The sequence below is a fragment of the Echinops telfairi genome, unplaced genomic scaffold (assembly GCF_000313985.2).
Source record: "Echinops telfairi isolate 266 unplaced genomic scaffold, ASM31398v2 ScPeMD7_7467;HRSCAF=8505_1, whole genome shotgun sequence".
In the NCBI taxonomy this organism is placed as follows: domain Eukaryota; kingdom Metazoa; phylum Chordata; class Mammalia; order Afrosoricida; family Tenrecidae; genus Echinops; species Echinops telfairi.
The window spans coordinates 31,544,725-31,566,940 of record NW_022111368.1 but is presented as its reverse complement, the minus strand read 5'-3'; the positions used below and the strand labels follow the sequence as shown (position 1 = coordinate 31,566,940).

Sequence of the window (22,216 nt, the reverse complement as noted above, 5' to 3'; positions counted from 1 at the left end):
CAGTGCCCTGGTTTGTATATACTTTTTCTCCTGAGGACACTTCAGATTCCATTTTCATTATCAAATCCACTTCATAATTCTTGTTTTAGCTAATGCCATAGAAAAGGCAGTGCATGCACACCAATTTCAATCTTACTTTAGTTTATAGAGCAAAGTACCCAGAGAAGCATAAACACATAGAAGACAGTTCTTACATATTTTTTTCCTCGCAACCCTAGTTACTGTTAATACAATGGCCTAAGTGGGGTTTATTTAGTCTTCCGAGGTTAAAAAACAAGAAACTGGAGAAGATCTTCGGGTGGTAGTGAATTCTCTGTTGCGTTCACAACGATCATTTTATTAGACAGTCCTTTCTTTTTAAGTCATCTTTTTTGTCATTAGCTTATTATTCCTAGTTCTGCCCAAGTTACTATATGACAGGGAGTCTGTCTTTTTCAAATTAATTAGTAGATTATTTTTATTAGTTATCAAGTGAAAAAAATCTCATAACCTTAAAAGGTAGACCTCAGTTATAAAACTCAAAAGGAAACAAATAAACAAGCCCACTGCCAGCCAGTCAATTCTGATTCATAGAATCCTGTACAGGCTTTCCATAACTATAAAGCTGCACGCGAGCAGGCAGGTGTGCCCTTTGACCCAGAAGCTGGTGAATCTTTAAAACAGTACTATACAACAATCATGTGTTGCTATACCTATATTGGTGAGATCCAGGTAATCATGTAAAAATACTGTACCTTACACATTGGTATAGATAAGAGCTTCCAACACATGGAATTCAGGACAGACAAACCCCTCAGGAACAGTGGTGATATCATGAGGGGAGGGTGAGGTGGGGGTTAGGGTTGGGGGAAGGGGGAACCCATCACAAGGATATATATACATATATCTCCCCCCAGGGGAACAAATTACAGAACTGGGGATGGGAGATAACGGACAGTGTAAGACACAAAATAGCAACAATAATATATAATTGATCAAGGATTCACAAGGTTGGGAGGGTGGTGGAGGGAGGGGGAAAAAGAGGAGCTGGCGCCAAGGGCTCAAGTAGAAAGAAAATGTTTTGGAAATGTTGATGGTAACATATATACAAGTGTGCTTAATACAACTGAATAATGGATTGTTATAAGATTTGTAATAGCCCCCCCAATAAAGTGATTAATAAAATCAAACATACATAACAATAAAAATAATAAATTAATAAATTTAGAATGCCTCAAAAAAATACTGTACCCTCCATCCCTACTTTAGGCTTATACAAACAATTCTATTTCCATTCAAGACCTATGTACCTGAGTGGGTTTCCTGTTTGTCTCCCTCTTTTATAAGTAGATGACAGACAGGGATGGAATTCAATCACAACCGTTGACCTACACTTCTTTTCTGGAAGAAGTATTAGAAATTAGCAAACAAAGAGCAACTGAAAATGTTCCTTGCTGAATCCAAAATTCAGACGAAACACTATATCTCTTTCTTAACCTCTTCCTTTGTTGTAATTCAAAGAAATAATCTCTTGGGGAAAGGGTTCTAAATGTTGTTTTCTTATTAATCAAGTCCATATGATCACAGGTAAAGAAAGTATCACAACAGAGTAAATTGGAGAAAAAACAAAAACCTGAAGCCTCTTACTGCAGGATTTTCTGAGAGTCTCTCGGGCCATCAGGCTCACAGGGCCTTCTCGGTGACAGGGTGAGCTTCCCGCCCCCCGAAGAGTTTTCCAAGACGCTTCTTCCCGGTGCTTTAAACTGGGAGACGGAGGGTGACTTTTTTCAGTGCCTAGCTTTCAATTCTGATCCTGATGCCCTCTGGTGTAAAATGGAACCTGTTCTCTAAGGTTTTTGATGCCGTGATCTTTCGGAAGCAGATCATAGTCTTTCTCCCAAGAAGCCTCTTATTGTATTCAATCTGACATCTTTACCATAACCAGATGCTTACCCATTTACACCACCCAAGCAGCACACTTAAATCTTATGAACACCTCCGTTTTCCTGGAGGACAATTTTCACATGCCTCACTGTTATATAATTGCAAGTTCAAAGACCAAAGTCCACTCTTGAGGGATTCAGGGATTCTGGAATCAGAAAAGTTTACATTCGCCTCTTCGAAGCCCGGTAGATGAAGCGCTGGGGGCTCAGGGGCTCAGTGATCAGCTGCTAACCGGAGAGGTAGGCACTAAATCTACCATGTGTGCTGCAGGAGAAAGATTTGGGATTTTGTCTGTAGAAAGATGCTCGCCTTGGGAACCTTGGAGGCTGTCTCCCTTGCCTTACAGAATCAGGGCATGTTGAAATCGACTCATGGCAATGGGGTTTGTTCACCAGGTAGAGTAGGCAATCTTTACCTCTTTGGATTTATTTGAAGGCTTATTAGATATTTATATCACTTTTTTACAATAGCCAGAAACACAAAACTTGCAATAAATAGTCATTATTATTATTACTGATATTCTTTTGATTAAAGACAATGATATTTTTGTTTTTCCCTTTTGGTATGTGGTTTTATAGTGGGCAAGAAAGCAGAACTCTCTGGCCAATCTCTCAGATAAAATGTAAAGTCACAGGCAAATGTATGTGGTATTCAAGAAACATGGAAGAAATGTCTACATCTGGGCTACTGGAGTGGAGGGCAAGAGAGAGCTGTCTGGGGCCCTGAGGTTGAGAACTGGGTCCTGCTGTATCTGCCTCCGACAGAGCTAGCAGGACCACAGGGTCATGGACGGTGATGGACATTTCCAGAACCCCACCAGTTCTTATCTCCTTGCCCACGGTTGAAAATCATCCACTGGAATATGGGTTCTTGCAGATGGTGGCAGATAAACGAAGACAGAGAACTGTGCCACAGTCATGTTACAGGCCATTTCCTGTGCATCCTTTCCCTGAATTCTTGAATTAAGTGTTTCACACTGAATGTCCATGTCTTTTCTCCCCGGCTCATGGTCTTTAGGGATAGTAGAGCATTGAGGTAAAAATTGCCACCCAGTAACAGGTGTTCCTACATTCTTAAATCACACTTACTTGGGACAAGATGAGTTACCAAAAAAAAGATTGCTATTTTAATGATGCTCATCACAGTCATAACCGGCTCAGGGTTTTCAAATCTCCTCCCTCGACTGCAGCAAATTTAGAAACCCTGCTTTCTTTTTAAAACATTTTAAAAGATTCAACAGTTTTCTCCATATAATCAGAGGCACTAATTATCAAGCCTATTTCAGATAAAGTAGTAGTTAATGCCATTTTATCAAGATGGGAAATGAATCTGACTTTATTTCTATTGCCACTGCCCAAAGGCAGGTGGCTTAAGGCAAATATATTTAGTTTAATGAGACTCCAGGGAATAAACAGTCTAAGTTTGAGCACCCTCATTATGCATCAGCAAATACAGTGACCTGCCTGCTGCAAAAATTCAATTTATATTTACAAAATTCATTGCCACAGTTAGTCCACTGAAATGAGCCTTTGATATTAGACCCCTCCCTGACCCTTTTTTGCATTCATGTCCCAATACTTATATCTCAAACTCAGACCACCTAGAAATAGTTTCCAGTTGTCCACATGCTGCTTCCCTCTCCTTGTGTTAGCCTGCTCACAAAGATTTCATCTTCTAATTTTCTGGTGTGGAAAAGAATCGGCAGTGATCCCCTTTCCAAGTGTTTTATGTTGTGTTCGTTTGCATGTCCTCATCAGCAGATTGTCGGGGATTTGTTATCTTGCGGAGTCATGTCCTCAATCCAGGGACCCAGTTTTCAAAGGAAGTGCTGATCAACTGAACTCAGAGAAAAATATCCACGGACCACTTCAGGGCACAGTAGTGAGCATGGAGATATTTTGATGCGTGGTCATCTGCAGCTCATTGAACTTCTATCAGTAGACTTGTCAATTAAGAAGAAAAGAATGAAATGAATAATCACACATGACATGTGAGGACACGTTTTTGAAGCTGTGTTGCAAAGAAAAGAAGGCATGACTGGTCTCTCTGAGCTGCAGTTAAGTGCCTGAAGCGCTGCATGCCTGAAGCTTCTCTATCTCTGCTTAATCTTGATTATTGAGGTACCTCACAAATGGGAAAACATTGAATTAAGTTTTCCATATTGTTATACATAGGTAGATGGTGTAAGATCAGAAAGAGTCCTTGGGGGTAGTGGTTATGCGTTGGGCTACGATGCACATGATCAGCAGTCTGAAATCACCAGCAGCTCTGCAGCGAAAGACTGGACTTTCTACTCCTGTAAACTTTCTACTCCTCGGAAACCCCTAGGGGGTGGCTGAGATTCAGCACTGACTCAATGGACATGAATGATACGGGTCAAAGAGAAAAAGACAAAGGGAAAATAAATTCAAGAATTCTGGTTTCTTTCTCAGACATAGATTGAATTCACTTTTCAACCCCCTTAAGTTACACACAATCCCGTAACTTAGTTTGGCCCATAGAACGATGAGTGTCTTTCTCTCTGTGTTTGTGGAGGCAAAGTTTAAAGGCAAATGGAAGAATACCAGGTCCTTTTCCCCTCTTACAAAGTAACTGGAGCAGCACAAACGAGGGTTGATCCACCTGCCAGGAGCGTGAGGGGAATGAAGAGAGTACAAAGCAGAGATGCCGGCAGACCCCTGGTGAGCATGTGGTAAGAGTAAGAAAGAAATCTTTTCCATCCTAGAGTCTGGCACTGCAGTGTAAGCCAGTCTTTCCTTGCTGATATAAATGCAGGATAATAGTGGGGGCGGGGCAGCTGCAAGCAAAAGTCGTCACGTTTGTGACCTTGCATTGCGTTCAGAGCAAGGCAAGTGAGAAAACTGACATCGGAAGCTGAAAGGAAGAGAGTGGCTCATGCTATGCAGGAGAGAACATTGATAAAGTGGCTCATCCATTTCTTGGAAGGCAGAACAGGTTCCTAAGTACGTGTCCGAAGAAGAAAAGGTGGGGGAAATGTTGGCCGTGTAGATGTGCTGCTTGATATAAGGTCACATTGGAAATATGAGAAAGGTGATTTGACATTCTCAGTAGTCAGAGAACTAATGGATTCAGTAGCTCTTTCTTCTGAGCCGCCCTGAAGTAGGCTCAAATGTCTAAGCTTGTGGTTAACCACCAATTGTGCAGCCTTGCATACCGAGGACTCCAAAATAAACTCAGGTGCTCACAGCCCACAAACGAGAGGATTGAGTAGGAATGTAAAACTGGATCACATGTTTATAAAACATGTGTATGTCTAGAGAATACCATCACCTCCACTGTGGGTCCATGTGGGGTCGCTGAATCACAGAGAACCACCAGTAGACGCGGCCAACAGACAGCTCTGCGTCGCTGAGACAGTCTAGCTGAGCAAAATGATGCCAACAGATATACGTGTCAAGGTTGAAGTATAACCTAACAGCATTCACATGAATATTGAAAGTTAATAGAAGCAAATTCTTCAATAAATACTATTAGCTTTATGGCAAATTATTTGAAGAAAAACATAATTAAGTGAAAACCTAAGTTTAGACATGTACAAAAATATTCCTGAAGTCCTGATATCAACCAAACCATTTTTATTTCTGTTAAACAGTTAGATATAGAGAATGCTAATAATAAACAATGGTAACGTTCTACTGTGAGATACGTCGTGTTCTCCCCTTCAAAACCCATTGCTAACTCATAATGACCGTATGGGACTGTAAATCATTCTGAGAGCAGACAGACTCATCTTTCTACTGAAGAAACAGTAGACTAGGTTCACATTATTAGCTCTTGTGATCACTTGGCCAAGTTACTTTCTTCCAAATGTCCAGGTATGGAAGAGTAAATGCTTCCAGTGTTTCCTCAGCCTGTTGAAACTTTTCACCTGATATTTCATCAATGTTTGGAGACCCATTCCTGGCCAATGCATACAGTGCAACTTGCCAAAACTTCCCAGAAATTATTTTTCATACATAGAATGCATAATCTATTTCACCTGCGCCCCAAGGAGATGACTTCTTTTCTTGGGAACTAATAATAATCACGGCAATGACAAGAGTGCTAGAAAGATAACATCTACTCCGGATTCTATTAATGGACGGATGAAGACTCAGGACCCAGAGCCTCTGGCTCCTGCTTCCCCTAGGCCATTGTCCCTCGTGATGTACAAGGCTGAAAAAGAAATTCTTGAGTGTGTTTTATTTGTACAGAAGTCTTATCAGATTCCAGAAATGAGGCAGACTCTTCCCTCTGATCATATTTTCTATATTATCATTTGGGCACAGTGATTTGTGGGAAGTCGATGTGGTTCCAGGGCTCAGTTGTCATCCTTTTATATACTGGAACATTTCATTGTGAACTGCTCTTATTGATGCCAAATAGACACTCGTCTTAGTTGTGACTTGATGCAAATAAATCAAAAGCAACATCTCCTCTAAATCTACCATCATTCAAACAGTATCTGTGCTTCTCAGTCACTAGCCTCTACATGTCATGTTTTTTTTTAATCTGTCATTCCTATCAGTGGACATTGCTCTCCCAAAGCCTAATGACACAGAAAGGGATTCTTCGAAGCTGTTTGCCTCTCAAGATTAAATGCATCAGTTTTCGGGGTCAAAGAGTTGAAAGTGTTTTTGATATTTTTTTAATGAATCAAAAATGTCTTGATTTCATGTTCATAATAGGAAACACAGAGGTGGGAAAAATCTGGTCGTCAAAACACTCAAGATGTCATTATAACAATGCTTGTAAATAATCCAAACTATCCCAGGCTTTCAGATAGGTCACTGGAGGCATTTAATTGAGTACAAAGATATATCTGCTTATTTTATACAGAAACCAAGTGTTGTTGTCAAAATTGTGTCAATGAGCCTGCTGATGTAGTGGTTCCACATTAGACTGATAACCGAAATGTCAGCAGTTTGAAACCACCAGCTTGTCCGAGGGAGCCCACTGGAGAAAGACAGGCTTATTTACCCCCATGAAGAGTTACAGTCGTGGGACCACATATGGGCAGTTCTACCCCATCCTATAGGGTCACGATGAGTCCACATTGACCTGATGACAATGAGTTCAGATTATTCTGATTTATCTCCTGAGCAGAGTTTAACACATTTTGATCAGTCATGTTAAGAAATGGTATTCAAATTTATCCTCTTAAAAGCTTGTATAGAACAGATTATACTTCCATTTCCTCTTCACTGAACTTCGATTTCTTCTAAAACTTACCCTGCTGGCATTTCCCTACCCACTCCACCATTAACCAGCTATAATTTCACATTAAACTTCTGGAACACAAATATGTCTCTCTCAAAATATCATCAAAGATGCTCCCAATAAATTAATAACCTGACAACTGGAAGCAAACAGTTGAGATCAACTGTGCCCAATTCCTTTGTAGTAAGAAAATTGATTATTTCAGATTTCAATGGTAAAGTCTGCATGCAGACAATAAGCTTACTGATCCCAGTTGTTTTATTTACTACCAGAAAAAAAACTTCTTCTGAAATATGCCTTTGGCATATTAAAAATGCAGAAAATTAGTGGGATATAGGCACTCTCCCTTTGCTTATTGAAAAGTTATGGGAAATTATGGAAACATTGGCATATACCTCTGTAATTTTTCAACTTTTCTCAAATAATAAAGTATTAAGAGTTCTTTGAAATGCTCAGGAGGTAAAGCAACATAGAAATTGAAATTGTTATTATCAGAGGCATTCTCATTTCCAGCCAGTTTTCTTAGGAACCATTGTTCTACTTTCATGCAGCCAATATCTACAGATGTAGGCAGTGCTGTCTGCTCTGGCTGGCTCTGAGTTTAGATTAACGGTGAGATAATTTCCATTGCTTGGATTTGTCACTGAAGTAAAAATGCTAATGGAATTGCCTGAATGAGATTAGAATAGCTTTATCTGACTATATAGTAATAAAAAGGAGTTACTATTTCATCTAACACATTGTTATAAATAAGGAACTTAGTTATACTAAAAGTGTTTAAAAGGAAAGAATAGAAAAATAAAGATATATGGAACAAATTTGATCATAAATTCCAAGTAATTTATTATTTGAAGGATTAAAATTTGCATATCTAACTTTATGAAAAATGAAACATGACTGGGTCAAAGTGTATTATAAATTAATTCTATCATGCCATACTAAATGCTTCAGATTAAAAAAAAATCATGGTAATTATTTGCAGTGGTTTCCAAAAAAAAATTGGAGGACTGGTATAATGGCAAGTGATAAAAGAACTTGTAAAAAGTTTTTAATGGGAGCAAAAATGGAATTAATTGTGCTCACATAGAACGTGTAACCAAGAGGCAGTTGTTTGAATAGATCGAGGGTACACTTCATGGTTTAAAATAACAAAAGGTGTGCACTAGGGGTGTATCCTTTTTCCATACATATTCTGCTTGTAGCCTAAGCAATAAATACAAGAAGCTAGAGTATAAGGGAGAAGAACGTGGCATCAAGGTAAGAGGAAGGTTCATGAACAACCGGTGATAGGTAGCTAACAAAATCTTGCATGCTGAAAGAGAAGAGGACTTGAAGCCCTTACTAATAAGATCAAAGTCAACACTCCAGTATGGATTACAATTCAACATAAAGAAAACAAAATGATCACAATTAGGCCAATAGATAACATGATGGCAGATTAAAAAAACGCAAGTTGCTAAGAATTTCATTTTACTAGTATCCACTCTCAATCCCCATGGAAATAGCAGTGAATAAATTAAACAACATATACAGCAACAAATTTGCTGCATAATATTTCTTTAAAGTTATATAATAAAAACTTTTTTAAAATCCATGAATGTGTGTATAAGTAAGTGTGGTGAAGAAGGCTGATGGTGCCCGGCTATCGAGACCTATAGCATTTGGGGACTTAAAGGCTTGAAAGTAAACAAGCAGCCATCTAGCCCAGAAGCAACAAAGCCCACATGGAAGCAGCACACCAATATGTGTGATCATGAAGGGACGAAGGGACCATGCTTCAAACACCAAAGGCAGGGGGAGGGGAGGAAAGCACATCATCATCGAGTGTGGCACGTGATGGGGATCCAATGCCCATCTGTGGACAGCTGGACATGCCTTGCAGACGGGTAGTGGGGAGGAAATGAGTCACTTAGGGTTCAGTATAGCAATAATGAAACCCACAACCTTCCTCTAGTTCTTAAATGCTTCCTCCCCCAACTATCATGACCCCAATTCTGCCTTGCAAATCTGGTTAGACCAGAGGATGCACAGCAGTACAGATGGGAACTGGAAACGCAGGGAATCTAGGACAGATGAACCCCTCAGGACCAGGGGTGACAGTGGTGATACCAGGAGGGAAGAGGGGGGTGGTAGAAAGGGGGAATTGATCACAGGGATCTACATATAACCTCCTCTCTGGGGGATGGGCAGCAGAGGGTTGGGTGAAGGGAGACGCTGGGCAGTGTAGATAAGATATAATAATAATTTATAAATTATTAAGGATTCATGGGGGAGGGGGGATGGAGGGGGAGGGGGAAAAAGGAAAATGAGCTGATTCCAGGAACCCAAGAGGAAAGAGAATTTTGGGGATGATGAGGGCAGCAAATGTATAGGTGTGCTTTACACAATTGATCTATGTATTGTGATGAATTGTATGAGCCCCAATAAAATGATTAAAAAAACAAACATCATTTTGAGGACTGCTGTTGTTAGGCACCATCAAGTTGGTTCCAACTCCTAGCCACTCTATGCCCAACTCTCCTGTCCTGTCCATTCTCACCAATCCTGTTATGTCTGAGCTCATTGTTGCAGCCACTGTGTTAGTCTCTCTTATTGGGTGTCTGACCCTTCTCAATCGCCTTTCTATTCACCAAACAAGATGTCCCTTTCCAGAACCTGGACTTTCCTGAAGCCATGTCCAAAATGTTTACCATCCTCCCTCCTAACCAGATCATTCTGTTGTACTTCTTCCAAGACAGGTTTGTGTATTCTTCTGAAAGTCCAAGATACTTCTTAAAAACGGTTAATTGCCACATAATCCACTTGTCACAGAAATCAGTAGTTGAGTCATATTAAGAAGGGTTGTATAGGCATTACCACAATCAATTTTAGAACATTTTTGTCTTTTTTTATGCATTGTTATTAGCACCCCATTTCCCCAAACCTCTCCTAACATATCTCTAAGTCTCTATAGATTTACTTATACTGGATTTCATTTACAGAAAACCATTTAAAAAATAACAATAAAAACGTAGAGTAGAGAAGAATGTCAACCAAAAAGAAAGTAGAAAATATTAAAAACTAATTTCAATAGTCCTCACCAACACCATGATTCAAATGTATTAGTTCTTTAGTTTTCCTTATTCATTGTACAACTTTCATGTTCATTCGAAGTGCTTGAAAATGCTATAGCTCGAGCCAGGCACCCCTTCGCCTCCTTGTTCTTCAACGCTTTATAAGAGTTCTGTGTAGCAGATTGGATGAATGCACGCATCCTTTGATTTCTAGATTGCTGCTTTCATGAATATTGACTATGGATAAAAACAAAATAAAAACCTGACAACTTTTATTTTTCCCTTTATCATGATATTGTTTATTCATACAGTTGTACAGAGTTTTTATATTTAATTTGTATTCTTATTGAATATGACAGTCTTTGCTCTTCAGCAGCCAGTGTTCTCTCTTTCATCAAAAATAAATAAATAAACAAACAAATAAACAAACAAATAAATAAATAGATAGATAGATAAAGGCTGTGTTATCTGTGTACCAGAGCTTTACTCCAATCGTAGTGTCATTATTCTTCATGTAATGCAGCTATCTGGTTTATTTAAGAGCCCTGGGGGCACAGTATTTATGTGTTGGGTCACAAAAAGCAAGGTCAGCAGTTCGAAGCCACCAACCTCTCTATGGGAGAAAGACAAGACTTTCTACTCCTATCAAGAGCTATAGTCTCAGAAACTCAAGAGGCAGTTTTACCCTGTCCCATAGGCTTCTTATGAGCCAGAATCAACTCAATGGCAGTGAAAAGAAGTATTTGGATTATTTTCTCAGCACACAGATTGAATAAATATGGTGATAATACACAACTCAGACACACATTTTTTCCCTGATTTTAAACCAGGCAATAGTCCCTTTTACTGTTCTTATGATTACTTATTTATCAATGTAAAGTTTTGAAAATATAATGAAATGTTCTGGAATTCACAATCTTTCAAATATTATCCACAGTTTGGTATAATCTTTTCAATTGAATGCCTTTTTGTAGTAAATAAAACACAAGTAGACATCTTTATGGTGTTCTTTGCTAGTAGCCAAGATCCATCTGACATCAGCAATGATATCGCCCATGTCATGTACTCTCAGAAATACAGTTCGAATTTCTTACAGCTCCCTATCAATATACTTGTACAAACATTGTGAATAATCTTCAGTAAAATTTTAAATGCATTCGATAGTAAGGTATTGTTTCTTATTTGGGGGCCATATTTCTTTGGAATGGGCACAGATATAGTCTCAGTTCAGTCAAATGACCATGTAGCTGTCTCCCAATTTCTTGATACAGATGAGTGAGTGCTTCCAGTGTCTCATCTGCTTATTGAAAGCTTTCCATTGATATTGTGTCAATTCCTGGTGTCCTGTTTGCTAATGCCTTCTATGCATCCTGTACCTGCTTCTTCAATAGCATTGTTACTTAATCTCATGTTATCTCTTGAAATATTTGAATTTTGAACAGTGTGTCAGTCTAGATAGACTAGAGAAACAAATTCATAGACACGCATATGTGTATAAGAAAGAGTTGTTTAAATATGAGAGCAATTGAATATTGAGAAAGCACCCCAGCCCAGTCCAGATCAAGTCCATAAGTCTGATATTAGCCCATATGTCCTATACCAATCTATAAAGTCCTCTTCAGACTCACGAAACACATGCAATGAATTCTCAGGATCCTCAGGAGAAGGCCATACCCACACAGAGGCCTCATTGGCTATGACCTAATTGACAGCCTACACTCCACCCCTTCACTCCTAATCCCCTCAAATTGATAACAGATTGTATAACTACCACAAAGTTATTTTGGGTATAGTGACTGTTATATTTCTTCCATCTTCTTTTGGTGTTTTCTGAATCATTAAAACTTTTGATAATAGAATCCTTTGATATTGTAACTCCAGGCTTGACTTTTTTTCAGTTCTTTGAGACTGAAATATACTGAATGTATTCTTCATTTCTAACACCGGTATTTGCACACTTTGCTATAATATTTACTGTTTCTTCCCGAGCTTCCTATTGAGATTTTCTCTTCAGCTCTTTTATGTCATTTCTTCCATTTGCTTTAGCTGCTCTATGTTCAGGGGCAAATTTCTACCATGTGATTCTCAGCATCGATTCTATCACCATGGCTGTTCTTTCCAAGTACTGGCCCTTCTTATTTGTTCCCAACTCTCAATTTCCAATTGCAACAATTATCAATGCATTTTGACTGTATGTTTGATCAATTTCAACCTGAAGAAGTTGTGGAATTCTTCAAATTCTTCATCTCTAGCTTTAATAGTTGGTATATAATTTGAATAATAGTTGTATTAACTGGACTTCCTCGTAGACATATACATGACAGCATTTTACTTCAAGATTGATCTTGAAATAATCCCTTGCACATTGAATGTGACACTATTCGACTTTAATTTGTCATTCCCAACACATAGTAGCCACATTCTAATCTGATTCAAAATGGCCAATATCAGTCCTTTTCAGCTCACTAATACCTAGAATATTGATCTTTATACATTCCACTTGATTTTTTTGTGACTTCCAGTATCCCAGATTCATATTTTGTACCTTTCACGTTCTGTTCATAAATGAATGTTTGCGATGTTTCTTCCCAGTTTGAGAACTATGGTGTGTATGATAATTAAGGTTTTATATTGTGTTTCCCTATAGAATTCAGCCTAATACAATGCACCTGAACCAAAGCCATAGTTCTTTATCATATTTTTTTAGTCTATATATGAAAGCTCTGAATGAAGAATGAGGAATAATGCCTCTAAAGTACAGTGTTAGGGAAGCATGTCATGCCACAAATCGATTATCAGAAAAACAAATACACCAGTTTGGGAAGAATATCAGCCAAAATGCCCCTTGAAAATGAGCATAGCAACACTTCATCTCATGTGCTTCAGAAATGTTATCAGAAGGAGTCAATATCTGGGGAAGAACATCAAGATTGGTAAAGCAGAGAATCAGCTAAACAGAGAAAGCGGATAAAGGCAATTGATTGACAAGGGCTCAAATGCAGCACAATGTGAAGATGATGCAGAAGTGGAAAGTATGTTTCTATTGCATGTGAGCTTGGCAGTTGATGGTATCTAACAACAGCAACATAAGAGAATTAAGTAATAACACTCAAAGTTTGGGCCATGCCTGAGAATCCTCTAAACCTCTGCACTCCTAATCTATTTGTACACTGTAAACAATTTCTTAGGAGACATCTGGCTAGATGTCTCTAGATAGGCTAATTCTTTTCTATAGGTGATACCTAAATTATCCCCAGAAGAAAGTGAAGTGGAATGTTACATTATAAAAGAAATGCCTAAAAAAATCAAAGCTGAGCTATGAAAAGACAGAATAACTGGCAGGCATGTGTAACTAGGTGTGTCTTTAACCACCTTCATTGAGACAGACAATTAAAATGCAGCCTTATAAACATGAAAACCTTGGGTTTTGTTATATTATCCTTGAATTTTACTTTTAGTTGTCCTTGTTCTGTATTCTCCCTTGCTTCTGTTTTTGTTATATTGCTATACATTTCCTTGGCTAAAAATATATATAATGAAATTCTTGTGATATATACCTTATACAGAAACCAATGTATTTTACTAGGGGTTACACCTATTTTTTTAATTAAGTTTTTGAAGCCATTTTTTCCTGTCTAAAGTCTAATGCAACACACTGATTCATTCCATGTAAGATAAGAAGCTCAGGATGTGTTTAATTGCACTTTAATATTATGTTACAATGTGTATCTGCATTAGTTATGTGCATCGGAATCTGCGGTATATGTTTGATCGAAACCATATTGATGATATTTGCAATTATGTTTTAATTACAAAATGCATCTTTAGAAATTATTTTCTATAAAATAGGCAAGCAAGTGTATTTTATTTGTTAGGTCATAAATTTAAATATCCCTTCTTAAATCTTACACAGAGTGTTATTTAATTTTTTTTCCCAAGGTTGCTACATGAGTTTTCTGCCTTCAGGTCTAAATGTCTAATTTTTTTCTCTCAATTTGAAGCTTTCACTCATGAATAAAATGCTCTAATTTCAATATACATTTCTTTTTCAAATTGAAGTCACTATTTTGCTACTAACATGTTTGTTCATTTGGTTTGGTTTTGGTTTTAGGATTAAGAGTTCTCTCTCTCCCCTCTCTCTCTTTCTTTTTTTTTTTTAGGAAAAGAAACATTTATTTTATTTTATTTTATTTATTTTTTAACATTTTATTAGGGGCTCATACAACTGTTATCCCAATCCATACACACATCAATTGTGTAAAGCGCATTTGTACATCATTTCTCAAAACATTTTCTCTCCATTTAAACCCCCGACATTAGGTCCTCATTTTCCCCCCCCCTCCCCGCTCCCCCCTCCCGCATGAGCCCTTGATAGTTTATAAATGGGTATTTTGTCATATCTTGCCCTGTCCGACGTCTCCCTTCATCCACTTTTCGGTTGTCTGTCCCCCAGGGAGGAGGTCACACACAGTTCCATGTAATCGGTTCCCTCTTTCCTACCCATTCTCCCTTTACCCTCCCTGTTTTGCCACTCACACCACTGGTCCTATAGGGCTCATCCGTCCTGGATTCCCTGTATTTTCAGTTCCTGTCTGTACCAGTGTACCTCCTCTGGTCTAGCCAGACTTGCAAGATCGAATTCGAGTCATGGTAGTGGGAGCGGGGAGGAAACCTTTAGGAACTAGAGGAAGGTTGTATTTCTCATCATTGTTACATCACACCCTGACTGGCTCATCTCCTCCCTGAGACCCCTCTGCAAGGGGATCTCCAGTGGCCTACTAATGTGCTTTGGATCTCCACTCTGCACTCCCCCCCTCATTCACTGAAACATTTATTTTAAAGGAAAAAAAATCCCAAAATCATTTGCTAAAAGATCTCTGCATTTTTGTGATTACATTTATTGGAAGGGTGGGCTAAAAATTAAAATGTCATTTAGTTTATAGCTGCAAACCAATTTATTTCAGGAAACGATGAATCCTTGTTTACTTCCAAGTAGGTTTCTCTTCGGAAGGTAGGCTCCATTCAGGAGGCTCCTTTCTTCCCTTCTGAGTAGATTCCTGGTTTCAGCCAATTCTCAGCAGAGGGGCAACTAGCACAAAACTGTCACCCCGCACAAAGAGCATTGAAATATTCCGTTTCTTTGATTTATGTATCTCTTCATAGGTCTCTTCACCAATTTCTATAGTAGTCACAGTCTCTTCCACATCTCCCAATATCATATTTAAATGCTGATTGTCAGCATGCAATCTTCCTCGAAGCTCTCTGTCATTTCGCATTTTCACATCAATGCGTTCACGGAGGCTGAGCCTGATGAGATCCACAGGCTCCTCGACTGTGTAGGTAGTTTGTTGCTGGTCCACATCGTCTACCGTGTTTCTAATTCTGAGCACGCTCCACTCTTTTGCCTCTGGGAAACTAGTTTTTAGTGTGTTTTCATGATAGGAAAGGAAATAGCTTTTTATTGATCATTTTAGTTAAATTTTAGTTGGCTATTTTCCATTTAAAAATTAACGTGTCATTTAGTCAATAAATATTAAGCTAAAATTATGTGAATTTCACTGTGCTTGCTTCTGAGAATATAATGATGTGGTAGTTACACAATTTTATGCCGACGTGATAAAAGAACGAAGGGGTGAAGTCTAGCCTGTTAATCCGATCACAACTTGATGATCCCTCCTTCAGGGCGTGGCCTTCTCATGCGGAATCTGGGAATTCCTTCTTCCTTCCTGGAGGAGGGACACTCTCTCTTCTTCGTCTTCCTGTGGAGAAGTCACATGAAGCCATGCTGATGGCAGCCAGAGCCTGGAGATGCTTCCACCGCCACTGAATCCAAAAGACTTTTCACCCACTGGCCTGTGATCTTCCTGCATTCAGCATCATTGCATATGTTGCATGGGTCTGAAGAAGAATTTATAGACTAGTATCAGCTATATGGGCTAATAGACTTATGGACTTGATCCACACTGAGCTGGGATGTTTTCTTACTATACAATTACTCTTTGATATAAAGCTCTCTCTTACTAATGAGTGCTCTGGATTTGTTTCTCTAGTCAACCCGGACTAACACAAACCGTAACCCAAACGACATGCTTTCCCTTCATATGATTTAGAGTCCGTCTGTCTCAGGATGGGTTTTCTAGAGAAGCAAAACCACTCAAGCTTATATATGTAAGGATATAGAGAGATTTCTTTTAAGGGAAAGACTCACTAGATGGTAGTTCAAAGTTCATAGCTCAGATGATAGGCTTTTCCTGACTCTCGAAGCTAGAGCCTTCAGACTGCAGGTGTCTGGCTGCAGAGAAAGATCAGTCCAAGGTCAGTGGTGAGATGACATTCTTCTGATGACTCCGAAGATAACAGGCAATAGATTAGGCTGCTGGTTCAAGTCCAAAGAACTGGAGATCGAATGATGAGCCAGATAGAGTTCAGACCCAGCAAAAAGCAAGGAACATTACCAGAGGAGCTACATGTATTGGAAGCAGCCCACACCCCAGAGGAAACGCCCTTCCAATTGATTGGCTGCTCATAGCAGATCTCATGGTTATGATTGCATTATATAAGCTCCCATCAAGAGGAGGACTACAAATGACTGACAATTAAGGAACAGCCAAGTTGACACTCAAACTTAATCATCACATCATCAGTTAAATTATCTGTTTTATCTACAAGTGTCATTGTTCTTCCTTTTTTAAAAATTATTTTTACTTCTCTTTTACTATGACTGCATCACAATGAATCCTTAATGATTTTTAACTTTATGGTATGTATCATTGATACTAATTTTGTTTGCTGTTGTATTGGATGTATTGCTTATTGTCCTTTTTGTTTACTTTTTAGAATTTGGTTATAGCGTACATAATTTTTTTCTGATTTCACACAATGGCAGATTCAATGACTTCTTTAGTTAATATTTAAAATGCCTTCTGTTACTTTGAGTTAGTCTGCTTATCGAGTAACATTTGGTTGAAAGTCCCTAGTGAATCAATGATATTTTGACAAGCACAAGTATATTTATTTCTTGTTCACTTCCCATAGGGATCTATATTTGCCCTGTATTCAACTTCCATTAGGTCAAATCAGAGATTCTCATAATATTTTTAGTATACCTGCCTCAGCACATAGTCCCCCTGAGGCAAGAATTTATATTTTCTTCGATTTAAAAGTTAACATTGAATCTTTCAAAATATTTTATCAGATAGCCGGTGCATGAAAACATTATCTCATTTTCATAAATGTGTTATGCTTGGGTAATTTGGAATAAAGGCTAAACCATTTTGTGCATTGCATTAATTACTATGTATCTCAAGATTGTGTTCATCTAGGTACCCCTTTTACATTTTTAACCTTGCTATTGATTTGCTGACGAATCCAAGTTCATGCATCATGTGAACATTACCATAGACTCTATTTTGTTGTGCACAGCTCCATGACATCTTTTAACATATTCCTCTGACATCGGTGGCTTTTATATAATGCTGGTTAGTCCTAGAAGTTGGATCAGGTTCCAGTACCATATTTTGACAAGGGTCTTTTATAGATTTTAGTCAGAAGAATATCTTCTGTTACCCTACTGATGAAAAGCCAGCCAGTCATCTTCTTTACCCCCTTCTTCCACTTGGTCACTGAGGTATCTTTTTCCTTCACTTATCACTGTATTGCCTTTTATCTTTATAAAAATGAGACTTCCTTTATGGTCCTAAAAGATTTGTCTGAAGCACACCAAAAATATTTCAAGAGGTAGTATATGATCAAAAGCCAATGGTGTTTTAAGAAATATATCTAAGATTCACTGAAGGCATTAGAAAAAATCAGGTCTCCAGGAATTGACAGAATACCAGTTAAAGTCATTGTTCCCAGAAATATCAACTCTCATTTCCTGCTCAGGACACCAGGATGACTTTGCACCATTACTCAAGTCTGAGACATACAGGGAAGACGGAGATGTGGCCCATCTCACAGCAAGAGCCTAGAGATATAAAGAGGGAGAGATCATATGACATTAATAACTAGTCCTTGAATGAAAGATATATGAAGTTGGGTGTCATTTGGCATTTTGTCTGATATGAGGAAGTTCAAATTGTGGAAAAATCCAGTCATCTCTGAATGAGGGACCACAAGGGAAAATCATTCTCTGCAACGCACAAAGTTCTCTGTACACAAGCTGTGAAGACTGTTTCGTAGAGTATGCATATTTGTGGCTAGCAATGTACTGATGAATGTAGCTAAAACAAAGACAATTCAGTACACTGTACCTTGTTTGCTGCTGTTGTTCAGTGCTTTCAAGTGGGTGCGGAGGCAGTAAACTTCTGCACAACTGAACAAGATACTGTTGTTTTGTTGTGTTGGCTCTTTGTCATAATTACAGTAGACCAAAATTATAAGACTAACGGTGAAAGCTGTAGTTCTAATCATTAAAGGAAAAAAAAAGCATTTAATAAACTGGTCTCCAAAAATCACCATTACTTTATGTTGAAATAAGAAATAATAACATTAATCCAAAATGATGAGGTAGCAGGGGAACAGTATTAGGTACTTGGCTACCCCACAGACAAGGTTAATAGAAAAGTAATTGCTAGATGTAAGCCCTACGGGCAATTGTCTACACGCAGTTGAAATCAACAAATAGTTATTAAACTTCCTGAACTCCGTTACCATTTTCTGTCTATGTTGCTTGTTTTATACTACCTTATACAACATTGCATTGTTAATTAACTTTGAATGTGCATCTGTTAACTCTTTTATCAAGTGGGGTACTAAATTGAATAAAAAAGACTTGGCCCCAAAAGTCTTACTTCCTATAAACTCTGCCTATCAGAAACTCCAAACCCCTGAATTCAAGCAGTTTGCTCTCTGCCTTCCAAGATTGACCTTAGCTGTCTAATCTATGAAGGAGACAGTGCCTGGTCTTAGTAAGGAAGCGAACTATCAGATGCTTCCAGTGGAAGTGCCTCTCTCACTTTCTTCTCACTGAACGTCCCCTCCACCTCACATCCCTGGGTTGGAGTAGGAAGGGTTTGAACAGTGGTGAGGACAAGTTTTACTCTAGTTAGTTTCCTAAAGGGTGAGTACTGTGATCTAGGGGAAAGCACAGCGGTCCTGTCAGGCCAGTGTATCTCAGGAAAAGCCACCCATAGAGCTGCCTCTGCTACCGCGAGCATAGATTCTTAAACCTGCCCGCTGTCTAGCATGGCACCAACATTTCTTAAACCTACCCTATAAAGCATGGCACCAACATTTCTTAAACCTACCCTATAAAGCATGGCACCAAAATTTCAAGACAGCTTTTGGATGCTCCAGGATCAGGATAAATAAACATAGAACCAGTCCTGACAAAAGAAAGTCTGATCTTCAAATGGGCAACACACGCGATCAGAATGTTGTAGCCTTGTTGGGAGAACTTATTTTCTCCCAAGCTAACTTTTGTCTCCAGAGCCCACGTACTCTAAGCAGTCCTTGACAATTAAACCTGCCTCTAGTTTCCCACTGCCATCCAGCATGTTCTCACTCCATGGTTCAGGCTCTAGTGACGGCGACGCTACATGATGAATACAGGGCTGCATCCGAATCCTTCTATCAGAATGTTTTGTGATATTTCTGGAAACAAATAAACAAGCAAAGATCTTAGAAACAATGAAATATTAGGGTGTCATGGCTTAAAATTTGTGACAGTAAGGAATCAAACCCAGAAAAACTTACAGTTGATTTTAACTACTTGACAAGGTTATGAAAGTGATTTTTTTAAATATAGAAATTAAAACATAAGCAGTATGAAAGACTTTTTAAAAGTGAAAATCTAGTTGAGATGTTTGTGCAGCAGAATCATTAGAAATATGGTTCAACACTCATTGAAGGGGAAATAGTACGATGATTAAGAAAAGAAAAAAAACCAGATTTCTAATATATTCTCTAGGAAGATCCCAGAGCATAGTAGTTTCCCGAATTTCCTTGGCTTTTACCAAACCTTTTTCAGAGGAAAAATATTACTCAGCACTCCTCCAGCAATGGGCACCTTTTTGTGTGATAGCCTATAATTCAGGATACAGTGTATGTATCTGCTTTTTCAGCCCCACCCCTAGAATCTCCCCAATACCTCACAGGAGGCAGTATCTAGAGCCCACTTTAGGAAGCATTGCTATCGAGTGTTCTGAAGCCAGGATGGCAACTCAGGTGCGTCACTTGTTGGGGTGAGACAGTTGAGGCTAGGTTCCCTTACTGATCGAACATCAGACATGGAACACCCCAGGACGAGGGTATGAGAGTGCTTGTTAGCCATGGCTTCGAGAGGAGGGCTCCTCCTGGCAGCACTTGTAGCAGTGAGAGGGGTCATAAAGCAGATCAGAGACGCTCATCGCTGCATCCTTCAAAAGGTTCTTCGCAACTCTGCTAATCCTTTTAGGATTTTAATTTTGCCTCTTCTAAAATTACACAAATTACCAAAATTCAATCAACAATACATAGACCACATAAAAATATATATATAATCATGTTTAGCACTGGACTAAAGAAGTTCAAAAACCTTGTTTTTCCACTTTGCATTAAGCAGAAGATTTTAATGCTGAGTTCTATTTAGATTGCAAAGAACAAACAATACACTTACCAATCTGTTTCTTATATAAATACAGTCTCCAAATATAGAAATATACCATTCTACTTGGTGCAATAATAATAATGATACCTTATGCTTAAATGGGATTTATTTAATAAATGAGGATATAAAACTGCTTTTAGTCATCATGATTCCATCAGTGCTAGTCAATGAAAACAACTCAGGCATCTAACCTAATTCATAATTTGGAAAACCTACTTAACATGGACTTCAATTTCCAAAATTTTTGATAACAGACAGATAATGTCCTTATTAGTATTCCTATTCTCAATTGAGCCTCCGTTCTTTTGTCTGATCTTTTCTTTACTTTACTTAATAACTGAGGTGTAACATTAAACTCCACTCACAAAAGTTTTGATTAATGACTTTATGATCAACTTAATTTCACCATCGTTCAGAACACAAGTCCAGCATTTCTCCATCTCTATACAGTCTGCTGTATAGAAGCAATGTTCCTAAACCCAGTGAAAAGATTACACCCGCACTTCATGCCATCATCTTTCCCAAATACAACCGCATGCTTACTAGTAAAGAGCCAATGCCCCGTCTTGTCTCTCTGGTGCCCAACATGCCTGATCGTTTCCCCCATAACTTCCTATGAAAGCCCCAGATCGTGGCTGCTGGCCTGTGCCACTACCGGTTTTCTTTTTCTTGCTTTTTTTCTCACTCTAAAGCCATCTGTCCCATACCATTGGGAAGATATTTGTCCAGGTGACAGGAGTTAGCAGTTGCCTTTTCCTATTCTACTTAGCCTGGCTCTGCACAGTGTTGCTGGATCGTTGAAAATTAAATTCACCAGACTTTTCAGTCCATGAGAGAAAAAAGACTGATCAGTCTTGTTAACTGCTATATTTGCAGTATCTATTAAAGCAACTAACAGAAGACACTTCATAAACAAGTCGTATCTTAAATTAATATCAGTATGTCTTTTATTTGAAATAATCCAAATATAAATAGAATCAAGCCCAGAGATGCCAGGTAAAATTAAAAGGGTAAAGGGGGTAAGAAATGGTTGCTGGCCGATAGTATCATAAGGAGCTTTGCGGATTACGGTGATTCTGATACCAGTAGACAACAGAAAGGCATAAAAGTTTGTGGATCTGAGACAAAGGAATCTAGTGTATGAGGTAATTGAGTTTAAATGAAATTCCTTCCTTCTCCACTGGTAATTTCACAAATCTTTTGAAAAGTCCTCAATTTTAAGAAACCTAGACATCGGTCCTCATTCACTAGCCTCAAATTGATCCCACCTCCCAGCAGCCTCCCAGCACAGGGGAGAGCTGCCCCAGGGGTTCCAAGACTGTAATTCTTTTTTTTTAAATCATTTTATTGGGGCTCGTACAACTCTTATCACAATCCATACATCAATTGAATCAGGCATGTTTCTGTAATTCTTTATGGGAATTCAAAGCTT

At 38.5% G+C, this 22,216-nt stretch overlaps 1 protein-coding gene across 1 annotated transcript; it reads right to left on the bottom strand.

The window, feature by feature from the left end:
- Positions 1 to 15,259: 15,259 nt before the first annotated feature.
- Positions 15,260 to 20,469, bottom strand: LOC101652290 (U6 snRNA-associated Sm-like protein LSm3). The gene is made up of 3 exons (XM_045283841.1): positions 20,410 to 20,469; positions 18,032 to 18,162; positions 15,260 to 15,611 (listed from the first exon to the last, which is right to left on the bottom strand). The coding sequence occupies exons 1-3, from the start codon at positions 20,467 to 20,469 to the stop codon at positions 15,260 to 15,262; spliced, it is 543 nt and encodes a 180-aa protein (XP_045139776.1).
- Between the last annotated feature and the right edge of the window lie 1,747 nt (positions 20,470 to 22,216).

What these genes read in the sequence shown, in the direction of transcription:
- LOC101652290 (XM_045283841.1), bottom strand. Translation starts at nt 20,469, where the DNA reads ATGGCTAACAAGCACTCTCATACCCTCGTCCTGGGGTGTTCCATGTCT. An exon ending in CCATGTCTGATGTTCGATCA is followed by an intron (nt 18,163 to 20,409) that starts GTAAGGGAACCT and finishes TTATATCTCTAG; the next exon opens with GCTCTTGCTGTGAGATGGGC. An exon ending in GGGAACAATGACTTTAACTG is followed by an intron (nt 15,612 to 18,031) that starts GTATTCTGTCAA and finishes ACTAAAAACTAG; the next exon opens with TTTCCCAGAGGCAAAAGAGT.